Raw genomic sequence first — 15,970 nt, 5'->3', positions numbered from 1 at the left:
AACGTACAGCCACACAACTAGGTTCCAGATTGATCGAGATCTGAGCAGAATATATATGTAGCGTTTTGAGACTGGTCCGCCAGTGAGCTCAACAGTCGGACAGGCACACGAGTCAAGTGTGGTCGAAAGCACGCCGCGACCCTGCAGCCAAACCAATTATAAGTACGTGCAGGAGAGTCGAAGACAACCGGTACATACCAAATGCTATGAATCACGATCATCGACTTAGCGGCGGCAGATTCAATGTGACAGTGAGGAAAACGCTAAGTACTGGTTGGTCAAAACATGTGCGTGGACGCATCCAAGAGCTCATAGATAAGTCCCCAAAGTACACACGAGTAGTAGTTGTATATAGTAAGTTTTAGTCCGCAACCAAGAGAGCTATACAACTAAACACAGTCAGACAGGCATGTCACCGCGGCGACGCGTGTCGGCTGCCGGGGCTCCCCGAGCCATGCCGCCGCTCGTCGTGGTGATAGCGCAAATGAGTCCGTTCGTCCGCATGCTCCAGCTCGTCATCGTCCTCGTCCTCGCCCACCACTTCCGGCAGCCGCGTCAGCCCGACGTTGTCCGTGATTTCGTCCTCCACGTCGTACGCGTCGAACAGCGTCGCGGAGCGCAGCCCGCGGAGCCTTGCCGCCCGTGACGCGCGCTGTGTGGTGGGCCCATGCCCCCAACCGGCGACCCTGCCGCGCCACCCCACCCGTCGAGAGACACGCGGCCTTGGATGCTTAGGCGGGGATTCATTATCCCGCTCTCGAGCGCGGAGTGTCCATGGCCATTGGCGACGGTGGGCAGCGACTCGGGTTTCCGCGAGATCTCGAGCAAGTGGACACCAAGGAAGGTGGTGATGAAGCCGGCAAGAAGGGATATTGAATTCGCTGGGTCATCGGTGTTGAAGCCCTGGAATAGGATGACAGAAGCGACGATGGTCGCTGTGGAGAAGCCGACGTAGTACATGGGGTTCACGCTGAGAGGATGTAGTACGTCTCACGGTGCTTATGGAACGACGTACACGTTTGTCGAGAACGTATCCAGCGCCTTGTTGAAGTAGTTCATTTGCACGAGGATGCAGCCCGCCACGGTGATGCCGAACACGTAGGTGCTTAGATGTGTAAACTGGTTGTTCCCCGCGAATGTGAGCTTGACCGCGACACCGAACCCCTTGATCGCCATGACAGACACCGAGCCGACGACCGAGCATATGGAGATGTACACAAGCGGATTCGACCGCCCATACTTAGGGACAACCGCCCAGATCATCACTACGCTGAACACCAGGACAGTGAAGCAGTACATCAGGAAGCCTCCAGGCGAGATTTAGAACATTGAGATCCCTCATATACACATATCGAGCTCACCGGGCTGCATAGCGTAATGCAAGATTTCGTCCACCGTCTTGATTTCCTTGTCTTCTGGTGCATGCAGCACAATGATGAGGGAGCCGAGCAGACATAGCGCGCAGCCGACACGCCCAAGGTGACCGAGCTCTTCATTCAGTAGGAAGGATGCCAAGACGGCGCTACAGGACGCAGTCAATGGCCGAGCATGATGCACGCGGGAGCTGAACCGACCCGATGATAACGCTGAGTGCACCTAATGGCGTGACCAATATTGGCGGGGCAAATGTGTACGCAGCAAAATTGGCGACTAGAGAGGGGTCGTCTGTACGTGCGAAAGTATACACAGGATAGTACTCACTTTCTCCTAGAATTACTGCAGCCCGTGCCATCCACCGTCAGACACCCAGACACACCGTCCAATCGCCAGAATACGACTCACATGTTGATATGCCTGCCCACCATATTGGACTTCTGAGATATGCATAGTCGTCCGAGGCCTGTGCATACGTGGATCGACTACTTGCGTCGTTTAGGCCCTAGCACTGGGTTCAGCACGACTGCTCCCCGCACCACGTGCCAAGCCGACCTTTTTCGTGATGATGAAGCTGGTTCCGATGGCGAGCGAGCTCGACACGGCGAGTATGAGCCCTATGTACTTGTCATCCACCATTTTAACTTGCAGCGGAGTCTAGGCGTGTAAAGGAGTGGAATGTTATGGAGGTAGGGCCAGGTAGGTGTCTAATGACCGAGTCGGAGTCGTAAGTGTACAACGGGGTATCGTCTGTCGTGCCAGCGTCGTCTACAAGGCCCTTGAACCAGGGACTCGGCTGTGAAGCTTTGAAGCGTTGGAGGAGGTGGACGAGCTGGGAAAGCGCATGAGCACCGCAGCGAGCGTCTGCGTGACCATTGTCACGCCGTCCAGTGAAGCGATGTGACTGTCACTTGTCTGTCACAGATCCACTCGCAGTTGTGCAGATCGTTCGTGTATTTGTGTCAATCTCATTGCCGTAGAGCTCGAGACTTGCTCGAGACCGCCAGCATTCACGTCTTCGAAGCTTTTTTTGTTTGCTTTAGGCCGAGACCCAAGTGACGTTGAGCTCGAGCCATGTTCTTTGGTTCACGTGGTCTCACTGACGCGGTCCCCGGACTTGGCCATTCGTTCAGTCATCCTGCGAGGCTGGCTGGATGATCCTTGCAGGACTACGCATATGCCATCGCAGCGCACAACACCTCTCATCATCGCTCGGACGGCAAGCTAATATCAGGACACAATCTCTTGTAACGATGGCGCCGGCAACCCACACAGTCAATACATCCGAACGCCTGGAGGCGCTGCGACGGCTTATGGCGAAGCCTGGCAACGATGTCGCGGCTGTCGTTGTGCCTAGCGAAGACCAACGCAAGTTTCTGCATCGTCGTGTTTGACGAACGATTGTTGTAACGAATGCTTGCTGTATAGATTACAGCGAATACCCAGCGGCGTGCGACGAAAGACGCGCTTTCATATCTGGCTTCACCGGATCTGCAGGTACATATCTCTACTGGCTATAGGAATGAGTTCTCTTCGGACGCTCACATATCAACGCGTCGCATACGCTCAGGATGTGCTGTTATCACGCAGAACGACGCATTTCTATTCACAGACGGCCGCTACTTCTTGCAAGCAGAGAAGCAGTTGGATAAGTAGGGGCCCAGCGCCTTGATTAGACGACCATGAACTCAGCTTTTTATTTTTTGCAGGAACTGGACTTTGATGAAGCAAGGCTTACCAGGTACCTGTCATCCGTATTGTTGTTCCCTTTTGCTGATTGTCGTAGATGTACCCACTTGGCAGGAGTTTCTGTGGAAGGTAATCTATCTCTCGCATTGTGTGCGTGTATCTGCTAAAGATACCCTAGAGGTTACCGAAATGCACGCGTATCGGGGTTGACCCGGTTATTGTGACTGCCTGTAAGTTTGTACAGCACAGCAGTAGGCCTGCAGGTGGTAACAATTTAGCAGCCGATGCCGACACGATCCAGAAGAACCTTGAGCCTCTCGAATCGCGGCTCGTCTCGCTGAAGGACAATTTAGTGGACCTCGTGTGGACCAATCGCCCCCCTAGGCCGACTAACAGCATATTCCCGCTTGACCTGAAGTACGCTGGTATGCCGCTCCGATTGACTGCGCTAGACTTCTTGTTCTGACGATGCGACGTAGGTGAATCACATGCGCAGAAGATCGAGAGACTACGAGAAGAGATGAAGAAGAAGGAAGTGCACGCTATGGTCGTAAACATGCTAGATGAAGTCGCCTGGCTGTTCAACTTGCGAGGCTCGGACATCGATTACAACCCAGGTATATCAAGCCACATGGTCCCGATTCAAATTAACTGACAAACTGAACTCGCACTGTGACGTTGTAGTGTTCTTTGCGTATGCTGTTCTGACTCCAGAGAAGGCGTATCTCTTCCTGAACCCGGCACAAGTCGACGACACGCTCCGCAAGCACCTCGGCGACCACGTCGATATCCACCCCTACGACTCCTTCCTCTCCTACCTCGCAGACCTCGGCGCGGAAATTGGCCTACACAAGAAATCAGTGAGCCTCTCATTCACTTCACGCGTCCCCTCATTGATGACCCGCCTTCTTGCAGAAGGCACTAGTAGGCGACAAAGCCAGCCTGGCCATCGTGGAAGCAATGGGAGCAGTGCGTCATCCATACGCGTACCAGCGCACTGTAAAGTTACTTGGGTAGCCTTGGCTGACGCTAGATATCATGCGACATCATCAAGGAAAACGTCGTCGTGGCTCGCTCGCCCGTCACGGACTTGAAGGCTGTGAAGAACGAGACGGAGGTTGAAGGTAACTGGACAAGTCGCACGCAGAACAGCCCTAACGGGCCGTGGTGTAGGATTCAGACAGAGCCATATACGCGATGGTGTTGCCCTCGTTCGCTACTTCGCGTGGCTCGAAGACCAGCTGAACATCGGGGTGGAGCTCAACGAGTGTCAGGCCGCGGACCAGCTGGAGCGTTATCGCTCGTGCGTATTGTGCCTAGAACCGTCCCCTTCATAGACAGCCTGACCTTCAGCGTGGTCCCAGAGAGCTCGACCTATTCAGAGGACTGTCTTTCCCTACCATCTCGGCGACCGGGCCAAATGGCGCGATCATACACTATCAACCCGACCCGAACGACTGCGCGGTTGTTCGCAAAGATCAGGTGCGTCGCCGCATCGATGGCAGAGTTGACACCACCGTCACTGACAAACCTACCTGTTCCAGATATATCTCTGCGACTCTGGAGGTAGGCCAACGGATTGCCTCATTGATCCCTGTCATTGATCCCTTCCCCGTCTCAGCGCAATTCACGGATGGGACTACGGACGTCACGCGGACCTGGGTGAGCCCGTCCGTTTGGTACCGATGATGAGGCCGGTGTCATAACGCGTGATGCAAACCCAGCACTTTGGCAAGCCGACGTCCGAGGAGCGCCGTGCTTGCACCCGCGTGCTACAAGGGCACATCGCCATAGACACTGCGGTGTTCCCAAGTGGAACAACTGGTGCGCCAACGACAGCGTCTGTTGCTTGCTGAATTGTCTAGTTGACGCTCTGATCAATTAGGCTATGTCATGTATGTCTTGAACCTGGACTAGATGGACTTAGTAGGACATTGACTCTGTACCAGCGATGCTTTTGCGCGAAGACCGCTATGGGAGGACGGCCTTGGTGGGTGTTCTATTTCTCGAGGAGACATGCTGCTGACCATGTGCGTTCCAGACTATCGGTACACTTCTCCTTTAGGCCTGTATTAGCACAATACCATACTGATTCGTTGTTTCACGACGCGTAGGCACGGGACCGGTCATGGTGTTGGTACGTATCACCGTTATCATCGCCCATGCTTCGCATTGATGATGCCGATCTGCAGGCCACTTCCTCAACGTCCACGAAGGTTGATTCACTCAACTCACCTGCTTGGCGAACCCTTGCTGAACTTCTACTTCAGGACCGCACGGCATTGGCGTCCGCATAGGTAGGCACTACAGCCCCCCACCGTAAAAATTTATGCAACAGCGCTCATGAACGGGATAGCATACAACAGCACGCCATTGAAGTCCGGCATGACTGTGTCTGACGGTCAGTACCGAAGTCCTGCGAGCTGTCAAGCGCGCTGAATCTTGCACAGAGCCTGGATACTACTCCGACGGACGATTCGGCATCCGCATCGAGAACGTGGTCATAGTCCGCGATGCGAAGACTCCAAATAACTTCGGAGACAAGGGCTACCTGAAGTTCGAGCACGTCACCATGGTCAGGATCTCCAATCAACCCTTGTTTCAATGACCCTTACGCGAATGCAACTTAGTGCCCAATCCAGAAGAATCTCGTCGACGACTCCCTTCTGAGTCCGAAGGAGAGGTCGTGGCTGGATTCGTACCATGCGGAGGTGTTGGAGAAACTCTCACCTTTGTTGCACACGGATCCGAGGGCGTTCGCGTGGCTGCAGCGCGAGTGCTCACTCTGTAGTCGGTAGGTGCTCGACAGCGATACAAATTCGTACAATCATACGTTCCCCAGGCAGACATCTTTTCGCATCGACCACAATCTGGTCTGTGTGGTCGCGAGATGCTCTGGCATGGCGTCATCTCCCCTCTGTTGAGCCTGCGCTCGTAATTTCTGTCAAACGTTAGCCATTACACAGCGTGACGACTTGGATACCGATGCCTCTTACAGTCGCGTGGTAATACGAGTCTGTCACAGTCCTTCGCGCTCGGCGCGATGGATCATGCATCTTGGCGCGTTGTAGCATCTCAGTGACAAACACGACGGCGGAACGTACGTTGTGTAGACTGTATACAGCGTGAATGGCCTCTCAGAGTGTCAATATTATGGTCATGAATAGCAAATACTAGTATAATGTACTTACTTACAGTGAGTTGTTACAGTACTAGTAAGTAACGCGAATCCGTTCGGTTGTGCCGGCGCTTCACATGTCACTGATTTGCGGTCTGCACCGTGCACGAAGTCTGCACTCATCGGACCCCTTAAGTAGTCTCCGTTGCAGCCATACGAGCCGGCAACGGACCCCTCCCATTGCAACATCACGGCGACCTGGATACTACCACACGAGCGGCGACAGGCTCAGCGTCACCGCTTTCATCAGAGGGTTCCACAGTGAAGAGCATCGAGAGCTCAGAGCACCGCTAGAGTTTTGCCAACTTGAAAGTGAAGTCGGTACGTGCTATGCCTGGCCAGGATTGTGACCATCTGTTCGCACCATCATGACCTATCGCTCAGAGTCTGCCCCCCCATCTAGGTGCACCAGCAGCCTCCGCCCTCTATGCTTCCCCATGAATTGTGGGAACTCATCATTGACGAACTGTCCTCCGACCGTCCTGCCCTCCGTGCTTGCGGCCTGACGCAATGGGCATGGGTCTTACCAACTCGGCGACACCTCTACCGGGAGTTATCTCTCTGGCGTGCCTCCGTATACGGGCAAAAACCTTTCAGGCCCATCCTCTCCAGGTCCAGAGCGATTGGCACCGGTATTGCTGGATGTGTGCGCGCCGTCTCACTTGTAGGTGTTCACCTCTACCTCGGTGCTACTGCGGAGGACGGCGACATGGGCAACACGGATATACCGGCACTGGAGACAATACTGTCCGAACTACCCAATGTCGCTCGCCTACGCCTAATCGAGGTGGATTTCAAAGCTAGCCAAGGGTGCTTGCATCTCATGACCCAAGTCTTAACCACCCCATTCAGTCGATGTTCACCTTACCGCGGCTCGAGATGTTGTCACTTACGGAGTGCGAACTGAGATCAGCTCTGGACACACAGTCACTGCTCGTTTCATTTCCGCAGATTTCATCGTTGGAGGTGGATACATCCCGATTAGTGATCGACTCCAACCCCGAATGGCCCCTTCCACTTCCACGCAATTCCACCGTGACCGCGATGCGGGAAGTACGTCTAACAGGGACGAGAATGTATCCCGAAGAGATGGCGTTTCTTTTCGATGTGTTGAGGGTGTCACCGTTTGGACTTGCCTTGCAGAGGCTTTCATGGTATCCGTTCACCAACTGTCCCATTGTCCTTTCGCGTCTGCTGAAAGAGGCGGAGAGTACTCTGCGTACACTGGAGGTTGGGGTCCATGGATGTGAGTTGGCAATTCAACTCAATGTGTGCCTAATCATAAGCTGACTAGTCTATCATCAGCCTTCGATGATATGCATCTGTCTCGTCACTCGGGTCTACGGTCCGTCAGACTTGACCAATACTATCGTGAAGACCACATGCCTTTCATCTTCCAGTATCGGTTCCTGTCATCTCTCCCTCGCCTCCCCAGCAGCCTTCGGGTTCTTTGCCTGTCTTTCGTCGCTATCCAATTGTCACCGGCAGATTTATTCGAACCCAGGCGAATACCTTTCGACTGGCCAAGTCTTGACCGGGCACTCACCGCACTCCACGTGCAAATCCCTCTTCTGGTTGTCTATCTGTGCTTCTATTCACTGTGCCGTGAACGTGCACAACCAGAGGATGCAACCTTACTATCGTCGCACATCCCGTCGGCTCTGCGTGCGGGCCTGCGCGTCAAAGTCGTAGTCGGATTTTTTCGCCCCGGAGAACTACCGCCACTATCGAATGTTGTCGAGGAATACTGGCTCTAGCAAATTCGCGGGAGACCGGAGGCTGCGCAAACGCAAGGTGTTGAATTTCCTTTTTTTTCTCACCGTTTCACCGATATTCATACTGCCCACTCAGTAGGCCCTTTAGGCACATCATATAAGGATCTGTGTCGCGGCGCATCCTTCTGTGTAACGACCTTCCTCGACGACGCTATTTATAAGGTCGGGTGTGTGTCCGTCCATGTGTCGCAGTCGCGGTGGTCTGGCGTTCGCGATGTCTACTATGGAATGGGAGTACTTATATTTATGTTCTTGCTGGTGCGCGATGCGAAGGCGGGATTACGTTTCATGTTACATGGGCAGCACAGTGAATAAATTATTTCATGCTTCGCTATAAGTGATTACCGCTGCCAGCGCACCGAGGTTAACTCTGAGACTACGGTAGGTCCAGGAGGAGGAGGAGGAGGAGGAGGAGGATGGGTCCATTTAGTAGTTCGACTGAAACTTCGAAGCTTCGCAGTTGACACGTGGCACGTGACTCTACTAGAGGACACGTCGCGCGTGCGCAGTGCGCACTGCTGCTCGAGTTCATTCCTGACATTGAACACGACCATCCCGCGACGCCTATGAAAGCAGGCAATTCAGCCTTTTTTCCTCACCAAAGACAGTAAAATCGGCTCTCACCTTAGCTATGTCGTTGTGGAATGAGATTCAGAAGGTGCCCTCAGTAACGCGATTCTTGTGCGGGGCTTCTCTGGCAGTCACCGTGCCGGTCCTCCTCGAAAGTGTCTCTCCTTACTTGTACTTCTTCGCGAGGCCGCTCGTGACGGACAAGTTTGAAGTGCGTACATTTTCTGTCTCTCAGGATCGCCATAGACTTACATGGACGTCTAGATATGGCGCGTAGTCACGACGTTCTTCATAGGGCGTGAGGATGGCATTACTCGTCTCGATGTGTTCTTTCTAACTCAGACCTTCATACATCAGCGTTTGGCATAGGCTACATATTTCATTTTGCAATGCTCTAGTTGAGTATTTTATCGATCGGGAGACTTTCGAGACACTGACACTCTCATTGACACAGCCGGCACTCTGAGGAAGTCGAGACATCATATTACCGAGAGCGTTCAGCGGATTACGCATGGCAGCTCCTGCAAGTCTGTATCAGCATACTGGTACGTCTTCCCAGGTAACGTGGCGCCGGACGACCCTACATAGACACTTCCACAGCTACTCAACCTCCCATTGCAATCCACCATGCACCACCGCCCGCTCCTCATCGCGCTCGTCTACCTCACCTCCCGACTCGCCTCGCCCGACGCGCAGACATCTTTCTTCGGGCTCATAACAATCCCCGTCTTCTACCTGCCGTACGTCTACATTGGCATGGACCTCCTCATGGAGGGCCGCGCAGGCGCCGCAAAAGCCATCTCCGGCGCGATTATCGGGCACCTCTGGTGGTGGGGCGTCTGGGAGAGCAGGATCCTCGAGCGCTATGGAAGCGCGCCTGCGTGGCTCAAGAAATTGCTCGGCCAGAGCTCGGCCCCGTCAGCACACGGAGGGTGGAAGAGGGGCGGCGTAGAGGGTGTGCCGCCGAGGCAGGTGAGGGAGGAGGGCCGGCCGGGCGAGCATCGTTGGGGGTCGGGTAACCGGTTGGGACAGTGAGCAAGGGATCGCTGTGGGTGGGTCAAATTCTCTGGTCGTCGGGATTGCGGACATATGAAGGTTGTATACATTGGTTGTATTCGCTCAATCGTGCAGCAAAGTGCGAGTTGCTTTACGCATGTCTGGTTTGGGGCTGGTGGACTGAGGAGTATCTTCGGAACCGACACTTGCCGAGGCGTTGACCTGGTTCAGCGTTTCACTACCACGGCCGACAAACGGTCATGCCCGATCCCTTGACAAGCCGGCTATCCACGTGTAGCGTAGATCCCCTTTGTGGCTGTTCAGGACACGGGGATCGATGCCTAGAGAAGATTCCTTATGGTGCATTTTGCATTGGAATCAAGTAGGACCCAGGTGTGTGGGAGCTACCATCTACCGACGAACGGCCTTGAAACTCCCCCGATGGCTGACTTATCCACAGAGCGTCATGTATGAGCTAGTCATGGTCGCGGCGATTGTGGTGAGTGCATGATACTTTGGATTGGTATCCGAATCGATATGACGAGACTAAAAGATCTGAGCAGGAAACGCAACTTTCCTGTCAATGACGGGCGACGCTCGCGGACCGTTCTGCATCAGCCCGAGCTCGAAGTACCGCCACCCAGTGGCATGTAGCATTGCTTACTGACCATATTGGCTGGGTTGACATGATCAGGCTCTCCTTGCGTCTCTGACTGGTTCCCACCACCTGGTAGACGACCCGTCAGACGTCTGTGTTCTACCGTAGGTACGTTCTCCATGCGTGGCGTCTCGCGTTGAGATTTCACTCCGTGTTTCCAGATTACTCAGTATACGGATTCACAAATTACCTTCTCTGCCGGTCGTAATGGAGAAGAGTCCATGTCTCCGTTCCGCGAGAAATCCGCTGTTTGATGCCAACAATGAACACGAAGAACTACGCTTAGGCTGCCAGCGGAGGCATGTTGAGGATAACCGGACCTTGATGTCCTCAATTCACTCCAGGCGCACTCCATCCGGGTCTTCACCATCGACATTTGGGACCTGACGCGGGTGCGTTTTGTCCCTCGCAGTTTTCGACATTTCCAACGATACGTCTGTCTGGGGATAGCCTACATCGAATTGCGCCTTCTCGACGCTCGTCGTGCAATGGGCAAAGTCATCCAGACCGTCGGCGTCGGTATGTACCCGGGGCTAAGGCCAGATGGCTAATTTCCAGCCACTTGGCGCTGGGTGGAGGAACATAAAAGGGCCTCCAGCAAGGGGGACAAACCAGCTTAGTGCTACTGACCAACATGAAGTTCACCGCAGCTGTCTTCCTCGGCGTCGCGCTCTTCCACGTTGCTTTGGCAGCTCCGATCGCTGAGACCAGCGGTATGTTGTGCTACCTGTACGTCAACTGCCCGGTCTGATACCCTTCACAGAGCTTGATCGTCGCACCGCCCCGGGTGGAGGCAATTACGTCGGTACTAATGGTGTGTTTCTTCTCGACTCGTACACGACGGACAGTGACACTTCTAATGCTCTGTCAGACATCACCGACAAGACCGACGAGGAGGCTCATGGTTTGCTGTTCTGCCTGCATGATAACGAGTCAATCTGACCATTCCGTTCTCACAGAGCTCGTTCGTCGCACCGCCCCGGGTGGAGGCAACTACGTCGGTACTCTCGGTGTGTTCCTTGTTAGATCTGATTTACATGCCACGGTCTAAATTATTCCGACAGACATCGTCGATAGCACTAACGAGACTACTGGCCCACCCGGCTTCGGACTGACGCCATCTTCAGAGCTCTCTCGTCGCACGAGCCCGGGTGGCGGAAACTACATCGGTTACCATGGTGCGTCTCTCGATAGTTCAACGCGCTGGCTGTCAAAAGTCTCAATATCGCATAGACATCGTCGATGGGGCCTAGTTCGAGTTGTAATGTTGCAGCGCCGCGACGCCGTCAGCTGAAGTGCAATAGTTCGAAGAGGTAAATCATGGAGGGCTTGAAGTAGAGAGATACGGAAGGCTGTATCTCCTATAGTGAACTTCAGGAGCGTGACCGTGTTGTGCCACCAGTGAAATGGTATTCGTCTCTTCAAGCTGCCGTCGGCGCCTTGAAATGCGCTCGCCAAGTATTTAGACGATCATGCAGAGTGTGTGATATGATAGCCACAGGCATCCTGCAAGAGCTTGCCGGAGGCACGGGTGTTTGTGTGTTCATTCAAGTTGAATGATTCAACTTCATTGCCAGTGAATGTGCTTCCCAAGTGAGCTCGAGCCTAAGCGAGCCCGATATTACATACTTACTTACTTAGAATCAGGTATGATCAGGATGCGGGTGCGTGGGAGAATATTGATGCAGGTGCCCTGGCTTTCTGCTCTTGTATCCTGGGTCTCGACTCTCAAGGAGGTTCAAGACCAAAGGGTAGGGAGGAATTCAGTCTTGTCTGTGTCAGCCCGCAAGCATCTTAGCTACCGCTACACGAACTTGCCTCGGTCGGTAGGGGTTCACAAGCACACTTCGATGTTATGTCTGCGGACGACTGACGCGTACGAAGATTAGAAACACCCTTATCCCACCGTACTTTCTATCCTCTTCGGGGTTGTACTTAGCGGGCAATCGCGCACGCCTCCGTCGCAGCCACGTAGGTGCCTTTACCCAACCAATCTCAAGGTTGAGCAAACACTGACTTGGATGGTGGCCGTGGCTAGATTCTTGAGCATTCAAGGGTAGCTTTGCTTCAGCGACTTCACCAAATTTACCAAACTGTCGTCTCCAGCCTCATTTAGGTTGCTTGCGGTAGCTCCAGTTCTGCCAGATCGCGAAGTCGCCGATACAGGGTCATACTAGCCTACGCACCATGGACTCAGCAGTACACAACCCTCGTGAGAGCTTCGTCCAGTACTGTGCAATGCGCTCACCAAGCACTGCTGCAGATCAACCGCCCGCTGACAGACTGATTACACCTCAGCCATTTGGATCGCGGACCGCGCTGCCACCCGAGCTATGGGACCACGTCATCGACGAGTTGTCGTCCAGTTTTCGAGCCCTTCGTGCATGCGGCCTGACGCAGCGATCGTGGGTCGCGAGGACTCGACGGCACCTGTTCAAAGCGGTCGGGCTGATGGGCGTCAATCGCTGTCGACAGTTTCGAGACATGCTCCACTCGTCTTTGTCGACTGGCACTGGAATAGGGCGATGCGTCCGCAAGCTTGTGCTCGTACAGGTTCGCCTGCGCCTCGATGTCCCTGAGGATTCTGAGGCGTCCGACATACCACTCCTGGAAGAAATCTTCTCGGCATTACCCAACGTTGGACATCTGCGACTGAGAGACGTCGTAGTCGAATGCATGCCGAAGATGCATCCAGGTGATGCCCTGGACGACGGATATCCCGCCAAGCCGCCTCGATCGCTGTTCACCCTGCCACGATTGCGGACGTTGCATATCCACTCGGTCTCGTTTGATTCGACCTCCGATATCATACTCCTTCTGGTCGCCTTCCCGCAAGTGTCGTCGCTGCAGCTACAAGATCTAACCCCCGCCTTTCCGGGCCAGCGCGTTGGCCGCCCCAGATACAGGAGAATAGGAAGGCCGACTCGTTGATCTGTATCAGGGAGTTGGGCATCCATCGTGCACACACACTGTCCTTGCTGAGCGCGCTTAGGCAGCCGCCTTTCAAGTGCGCCTTTAGGAAGCTGACTGGGCCGTGTCATATGACCAGGAAGAGGAGAATATTGTCAAGAAATGGTAGACGAATCGAGGGCACCCTGGAGGATCTCGTAGTGGACTGGTTCACGGACTCATTTCGTACGCACGTCTGTCAATGGTACCTATGTCTGCCTGACGCCCCGTATACCCGACAGTGTCTGAGACGATGGATCTGTCCCAGCATTCATGTCTCAAATCCCTCAGTGTTACTGCCATCCGCTCTGACTGCCTTGACAAGCCTAGCTTCAAGGTTCGACCGTCATACCTCACATTCCTCTCTCGCGCCCCCAGCAGTCTGCGGACCCTGCGCTTGCCGATCACCCTGTCGCTGGATGCGAATGACACCACTGAGTGGTCATTCATGGACTGGCCGAGCTTGGATGAAACATTGACGCTCCTGCACAAGAAGAACCCTTGCTTGACCGTCTCTATCGTTATTGATTTCCTCCTGCAGCCGGGTGACACGCGCTGGGTGCCAGACGTAGTGAAGTCGTCAGTGGTGCAGCCATTATCGACGTGGCTGCGTTCTTCTGTACTCGCAGGGTTGCCTGTCAGTGTGGTGTTCGGCGCGTACCCTCCTAGGCTCGAAAAGCCGGTGAAGAAATACTGCTGGGATTTACACACAATGGTGAGCACGCCTAATCATTTCTGTGTGCTCGGAATTGAAGGCGCAACGTTGGTAGAAGCGGGTGAACGGACGATCTTTTAAGTCTCTTTATTATTGTCCAGAGTAAGTGCTTGTCATATGCTTTCTTGCGTACTATGCATGTACTGCCGTCGAAGGAGATTTACTTGCAGACTTTGGTGCCCAAGTATAGTCGCGGAGAGATGAGTTGCGACTTTGTTTTTAGTATTCTAGTTGCTGCGGTTTCAAAAGCTCTGCAGTCGAGAGTACCGCATACGATAGCATGTTCGCCCAATCACAGCCTGAATCGTCTCTCGCCACAAGCGCGTGCAGCTCGCCTCGACTACTTATAGACTCGTGAGGAATTACTGAGCAGCGGCTGCAGATGGCCACGATCCCGGGCTGACCCACGGAGAGCAGCGAATCCCTGATAAAATTTCTTACCTGTGGTTCACAGCAGGCGGTCACTACGTACGACGCTGCCATCAGGTGTATGTAGTCTGACTAAGGTCGGGGCGTTGAACAGTGGGCAGCGATTGACTCGTCCATGACGAAGTTGCAATGATCCCAGTATGCTGGCGCCGCTGAAGCACGCTGCGTTGAACTACATATGTAGGCGAATCTTTCTGTCGTCGGGCATCCCGTTGTGCATGGAGTAGTACAGCTGAAGCTTCAGTGCTCCGGTGTGATCTGGCTTAAGTTGTCATCAGTTTCAGTGTACATCGGCCGGAAATGTCACGTCTGTGAAGACGCACTGCAGCACTTGAGTACTCGCTCAGAAATTTCCCAAGCAGGCCGAAAGCCTTGGAAAGACCGGGCCCGTGATACGGATACATTCTTTGCCACGACAGAGCTGGAACCAATCATCAGCGGAAGGTGGGCAGAGGGAGGATTGAGATTGACTGACCTGTAACTGAAACTCCATATTCTAACACCGGGTGATACATTTCAGCGTTCATGCCTTGCTAATCATGCGACCTCACTATCGACTTCAACTTGACTCCTTGACACCGTACTGCTCCCAGTATTCTTGCATGTGTTTCAGCTCCTCTGTGCGCCCGTGCTGCTCCAACCAGGTCATGAGATGCCTCATCTTTAGGATCGTCGGCACGCTGCCCTTGCCGCTCAAGATGCCCTCGACCTCGTCGATCATGCTCTGGCCCTCCCTGCCGACCTCCTCCCTATCCAGAAGCAGCACTGCACCCACGACATTTCCGCCCTCGCGCTTCACGATATCGATCGCGCCGCGGATCGCAGTGCCAGCGGTGGCGACGTCGTCCAGGATCAGTACTCGTTTGCCCTTCACCGGAGCGCCGACCGTGACCCCGCCCTCGCCGTGGTCCTTCGCCTCCTTGCGATCGTACGCGTATCCGACGTCGATGCCGTGATCGCGGTGCAAGAGAAGCGCGGTGCACGCGGCAAACGGGATACCCTTGTAGGCCGGTCCGAAGAGGATGTCGAACTCTGGCAAGCCGGCTTTGAGAGAGTCGGCGATGGTTTTGGCGTAGGCCGTACAGAGCGTGTCGAGCACTAGGCCGTCTGCGAGGAGTCCGGCGTTGAAGAAATACGGGGACTGCCTGATATTCTCGGATATCATGTCTGTGGATGACCGCTGCGGTGAATGGGCTCACCGTCCGGACTTGAGCGTGAAGGATCCAAACTTGAGGGCACCGACCGCCATCGAATGCTCGATGAGCTCGTTTTGGTATTTGTTCAGTGCGGCCATGACCGTTGCGTAGAGGAGAGGGGAAGAGATGACGTAGAGATGAGAGCAGCGAACAAGGATAAGGTTATAAATTAGTAGCAGCAAGATAAGTTGCCCAAGTTGGCCTCTGGCTTTGAGATCTTGAGATCTAGAGATCTGACGATCTGTGCAGTCGATCGTTCCGGTGTTGTGGTTTTCTCACGATCACCTGATGAATCTACGAGCTATTCGCAAGAACCATTCCAACCGAATCCCCTCCTCGTCCTCCTCCTCGTCTACTTCGGTTGAACTGCACTCTTCTAGTCTACAGTGAACCGCCGGGGACATAACTATCGCATCAGAGCGACGACCGCGGCGATGTATT

At 54.1% G+C, this 15,970-nt stretch overlaps 7 protein-coding genes across 7 annotated transcripts; 5 read left to right on the top strand and 2 right to left on the bottom strand.

Moving 5' to 3' along the window:
• Window positions 1-22: 22 nt before the first annotated feature.
• B0H18DRAFT_1034989 (magnesium transporter NIPA-domain-containing protein) lies at window positions 23-2,381 on the bottom strand. Its single transcript, XM_048030289.1, has 8 exons — window positions 1,930-2,381; window positions 1,783-1,879; window positions 1,575-1,650; window positions 1,362-1,522; window positions 1,016-1,307; window positions 686-970; window positions 239-632; window positions 23-190 (listed from the first exon to the last, which is right to left on the bottom strand). The coding sequence occupies exons 1-7, from the start codon at window positions 2,011-2,013 to the stop codon at window positions 413-415; spliced, it is 1,215 nt and encodes a 404-aa protein (XP_047888254.1). The 5' UTR covers window positions 2,014-2,381; the 3' UTR covers window positions 23-190; window positions 239-412.
• A 104-nt stretch (window positions 2,382-2,485) lies between these two features.
• Window positions 2,486-6,335, top strand: B0H18DRAFT_938580 (Creatinase/aminopeptidase). Its single transcript, XM_048041843.1, has 26 exons — window positions 2,486-2,742; window positions 2,803-2,871; window positions 2,945-3,026; window positions 3,084-3,115; window positions 3,161-3,192; window positions 3,242-3,293; window positions 3,345-3,488; window positions 3,543-3,680; window positions 3,748-3,923; window positions 3,979-4,032; window positions 4,097-4,187; window positions 4,237-4,366; window positions 4,428-4,545; window positions 4,608-4,629; window positions 4,685-4,725; window positions 4,788-4,887; window positions 4,949-4,958; window positions 5,013-5,053; window positions 5,105-5,111; window positions 5,178-5,200; window positions 5,256-5,279; window positions 5,334-5,360; window positions 5,420-5,464; window positions 5,514-5,638; window positions 5,694-5,857; window positions 5,906-6,335. The coding sequence occupies exons 1-26, from the start codon at window positions 2,529-2,531 to the stop codon at window positions 5,985-5,987; spliced, it is 2,043 nt and encodes a 680-aa protein (XP_047888253.1). The 5' UTR covers window positions 2,486-2,528; the 3' UTR covers window positions 5,988-6,335.
• Window positions 6,336-6,615: 280 nt separating this feature from the next.
• B0H18DRAFT_38795 (uncharacterized protein) lies at window positions 6,616-7,185 on the top strand. Its single transcript, XM_048037875.1, has one exon. It carries the CDS (start codon window positions 6,669-6,671, stop codon window positions 7,146-7,148), a length of 480 nt encoding a protein of 159 aa, XP_047888252.1. The 5' UTR covers window positions 6,616-6,668; the 3' UTR covers window positions 7,149-7,185.
• A 1,355-nt stretch (window positions 7,186-8,540) lies between these two features.
• B0H18DRAFT_1034962 (DER1-domain-containing protein) lies at window positions 8,541-9,753 on the top strand. Its single transcript, XM_048030288.1, has 5 exons — window positions 8,541-8,797; window positions 8,851-8,884; window positions 8,944-8,983; window positions 9,041-9,131; window positions 9,187-9,753. Exons 1-5 carry the CDS (start codon window positions 8,648-8,650, stop codon window positions 9,619-9,621), a joined length of 750 nt encoding a protein of 249 aa, XP_047888251.1. The 5' UTR covers window positions 8,541-8,647; the 3' UTR covers window positions 9,622-9,753.
• Window positions 9,754-10,774: 1,021 nt separating this feature from the next.
• Window positions 10,775-11,228, top strand: B0H18DRAFT_38610 (uncharacterized protein). The gene is made up of 3 exons (XM_048037871.1): window positions 10,775-10,953; window positions 11,004-11,054; window positions 11,112-11,228. Exons 1-3 carry the CDS (start codon window positions 10,875-10,877, stop codon window positions 11,180-11,182), a joined length of 201 nt encoding a protein of 66 aa, XP_047888250.1. The 5' UTR covers window positions 10,775-10,874; the 3' UTR covers window positions 11,183-11,228.
• Window positions 11,229-12,639: 1,411 nt separating this feature from the next.
• Window positions 12,640-14,237, top strand: B0H18DRAFT_1034950 (uncharacterized protein). Its single transcript, XM_048030287.1, has 4 exons — window positions 12,640-13,077; window positions 13,098-13,247; window positions 13,320-13,375; window positions 13,432-14,237. The coding sequence occupies exons 1-4, from the start codon at window positions 12,692-12,694 to the stop codon at window positions 13,983-13,985; spliced, it is 1,146 nt and encodes a 381-aa protein (XP_047888249.1). The 5' UTR covers window positions 12,640-12,691; the 3' UTR covers window positions 13,986-14,237.
• A 228-nt stretch (window positions 14,238-14,465) lies between these two features.
• On the bottom strand, window positions 14,466-15,735 carry B0H18DRAFT_1034946 (orotate phosphoribosyltransferase). Its single transcript, XM_048030286.1, has 3 exons — window positions 15,533-15,735; window positions 14,657-15,478; window positions 14,466-14,595 (listed from the first exon to the last, which is right to left on the bottom strand). Exons 1-2 carry the CDS (start codon window positions 15,625-15,627, stop codon window positions 14,893-14,895), a joined length of 681 nt encoding a protein of 226 aa, XP_047888248.1. The 5' UTR covers window positions 15,628-15,735; the 3' UTR covers window positions 14,466-14,595; window positions 14,657-14,892.
• Window positions 15,736-15,970: the final 235 nt, after the last annotated feature.

The sequence above is a fragment of the Fomitopsis serialis genome (genome assembly GCF_022376445.1).
Source record: "Fomitopsis serialis strain Sig1Antser10 chromosome Unknown B0H18scaffold_103, whole genome shotgun sequence".
Lineage (NCBI taxonomy): Eukaryota > Fungi > Basidiomycota > Agaricomycetes > Polyporales > Fomitopsidaceae > Fomitopsis > Fomitopsis serialis.
The sequence above is the reverse complement of the archived record's forward strand: the minus strand, read 5'-3'. Positions and strand labels throughout refer to the sequence as shown.

What these genes read in the sequence shown, in the direction of transcription:
- B0H18DRAFT_1034946 (XM_048030286.1), bottom strand. Translation starts at nt 15,627, where the DNA reads ATGGCCGCACTGAACAAATACCAAAACGAGCTCATCGAGCATTCGATG. An exon ending in TTCACGCTCAAGTCCGGACG is followed by an intron (nt 15,479 to 15,532) that starts GTGAGCCCATTC and finishes CGAGAATATCAG; the next exon opens with GCAGTCCCCGTATTTCTTCA.
- B0H18DRAFT_1034950 (XM_048030287.1), top strand. Translation starts at nt 12,692, where the DNA reads ATGGGCGTCAATCGCTGTCGACAGTTTCGAGACATGCTCCACTCGTCT. An exon ending in CTTAGGCAGCCGCCTTTCAA is followed by an intron (nt 13,248 to 13,319) that starts GTGCGCCTTTAG and finishes AAGAAATGGTAG; the next exon opens with ACGAATCGAGGGCACCCTGG. An exon ending in CTGGTTCACGGACTCATTTC is followed by an intron (nt 13,376 to 13,431) that starts GTACGCACGTCT and finishes TATACCCGACAG; the next exon opens with TGTCTGAGACGATGGATCTG.
- B0H18DRAFT_38795 (XM_048037875.1), top strand. Translation starts at nt 6,669, where the DNA reads ATGCTTCCCCATGAATTGTGGGAACTCATCATTGACGAACTGTCCTCC.
- B0H18DRAFT_1034989 (XM_048030289.1), bottom strand. Translation starts at nt 2,013, where the DNA reads ATGGTGGATGACAAGTACATAGGGCTCATACTCGCCGTGTCGAGCTCG. An exon ending in GCTTCATCATCACGAAAAAG is followed by an intron (nt 1,880 to 1,929) that starts GTCGGCTTGGCA and finishes ACCCAGTGCTAG; the next exon opens with GGCCTAAACGACGCAAGTAG. An exon ending in GGGTGGGGTGGCGCGGCAGG is followed by an intron (nt 633 to 685) that starts GTCGCCGGTTGG and finishes ACGGGCGGCAAG; the next exon opens with GCTCCGCGGGCTGCGCTCCG.
- B0H18DRAFT_38610 (XM_048037871.1), top strand. Translation starts at nt 10,875, where the DNA reads ATGAAGTTCACCGCAGCTGTCTTCCTCGGCGTCGCGCTCTTCCACGTT. An exon ending in TCCGATCGCTGAGACCAGCG is followed by an intron (nt 10,954 to 11,003) that starts GTATGTTGTGCT and finishes TACCCTTCACAG; the next exon opens with AGCTTGATCGTCGCACCGCC. An exon ending in CAATTACGTCGGTACTAATG is followed by an intron (nt 11,055 to 11,111) that starts GTGTGTTTCTTC and finishes ATGCTCTGTCAG; the next exon opens with ACATCACCGACAAGACCGAC.
- B0H18DRAFT_938580 (XM_048041843.1), top strand. Translation starts at nt 2,529, where the DNA reads ATGATCCTTGCAGGACTACGCATATGCCATCGCAGCGCACAACACCTC. An exon ending in CAGCTGGAGCGTTATCGCTC is followed by an intron (nt 4,367 to 4,427) that starts GTGCGTATTGTG and finishes GCGTGGTCCCAG; the next exon opens with AGAGCTCGACCTATTCAGAG. An exon ending in CGGTTGTTCGCAAAGATCAG is followed by an intron (nt 4,546 to 4,607) that starts GTGCGTCGCCGC and finishes TACCTGTTCCAG; the next exon opens with ATATATCTCTGCGACTCTGG.
- B0H18DRAFT_1034962 (XM_048030288.1), top strand. Translation starts at nt 8,648, where the DNA reads ATGTCGTTGTGGAATGAGATTCAGAAGGTGCCCTCAGTAACGCGATTC. An exon ending in TCGTGACGGACAAGTTTGAA is followed by an intron (nt 8,798 to 8,850) that starts GTGCGTACATTT and finishes ATGGACGTCTAG; the next exon opens with ATATGGCGCGTAGTCACGAC. An exon ending in CACGACGTTCTTCATAGGGC is followed by an intron (nt 8,885 to 8,943) that starts GTGAGGATGGCA and finishes TTCATACATCAG; the next exon opens with CGTTTGGCATAGGCTACATA.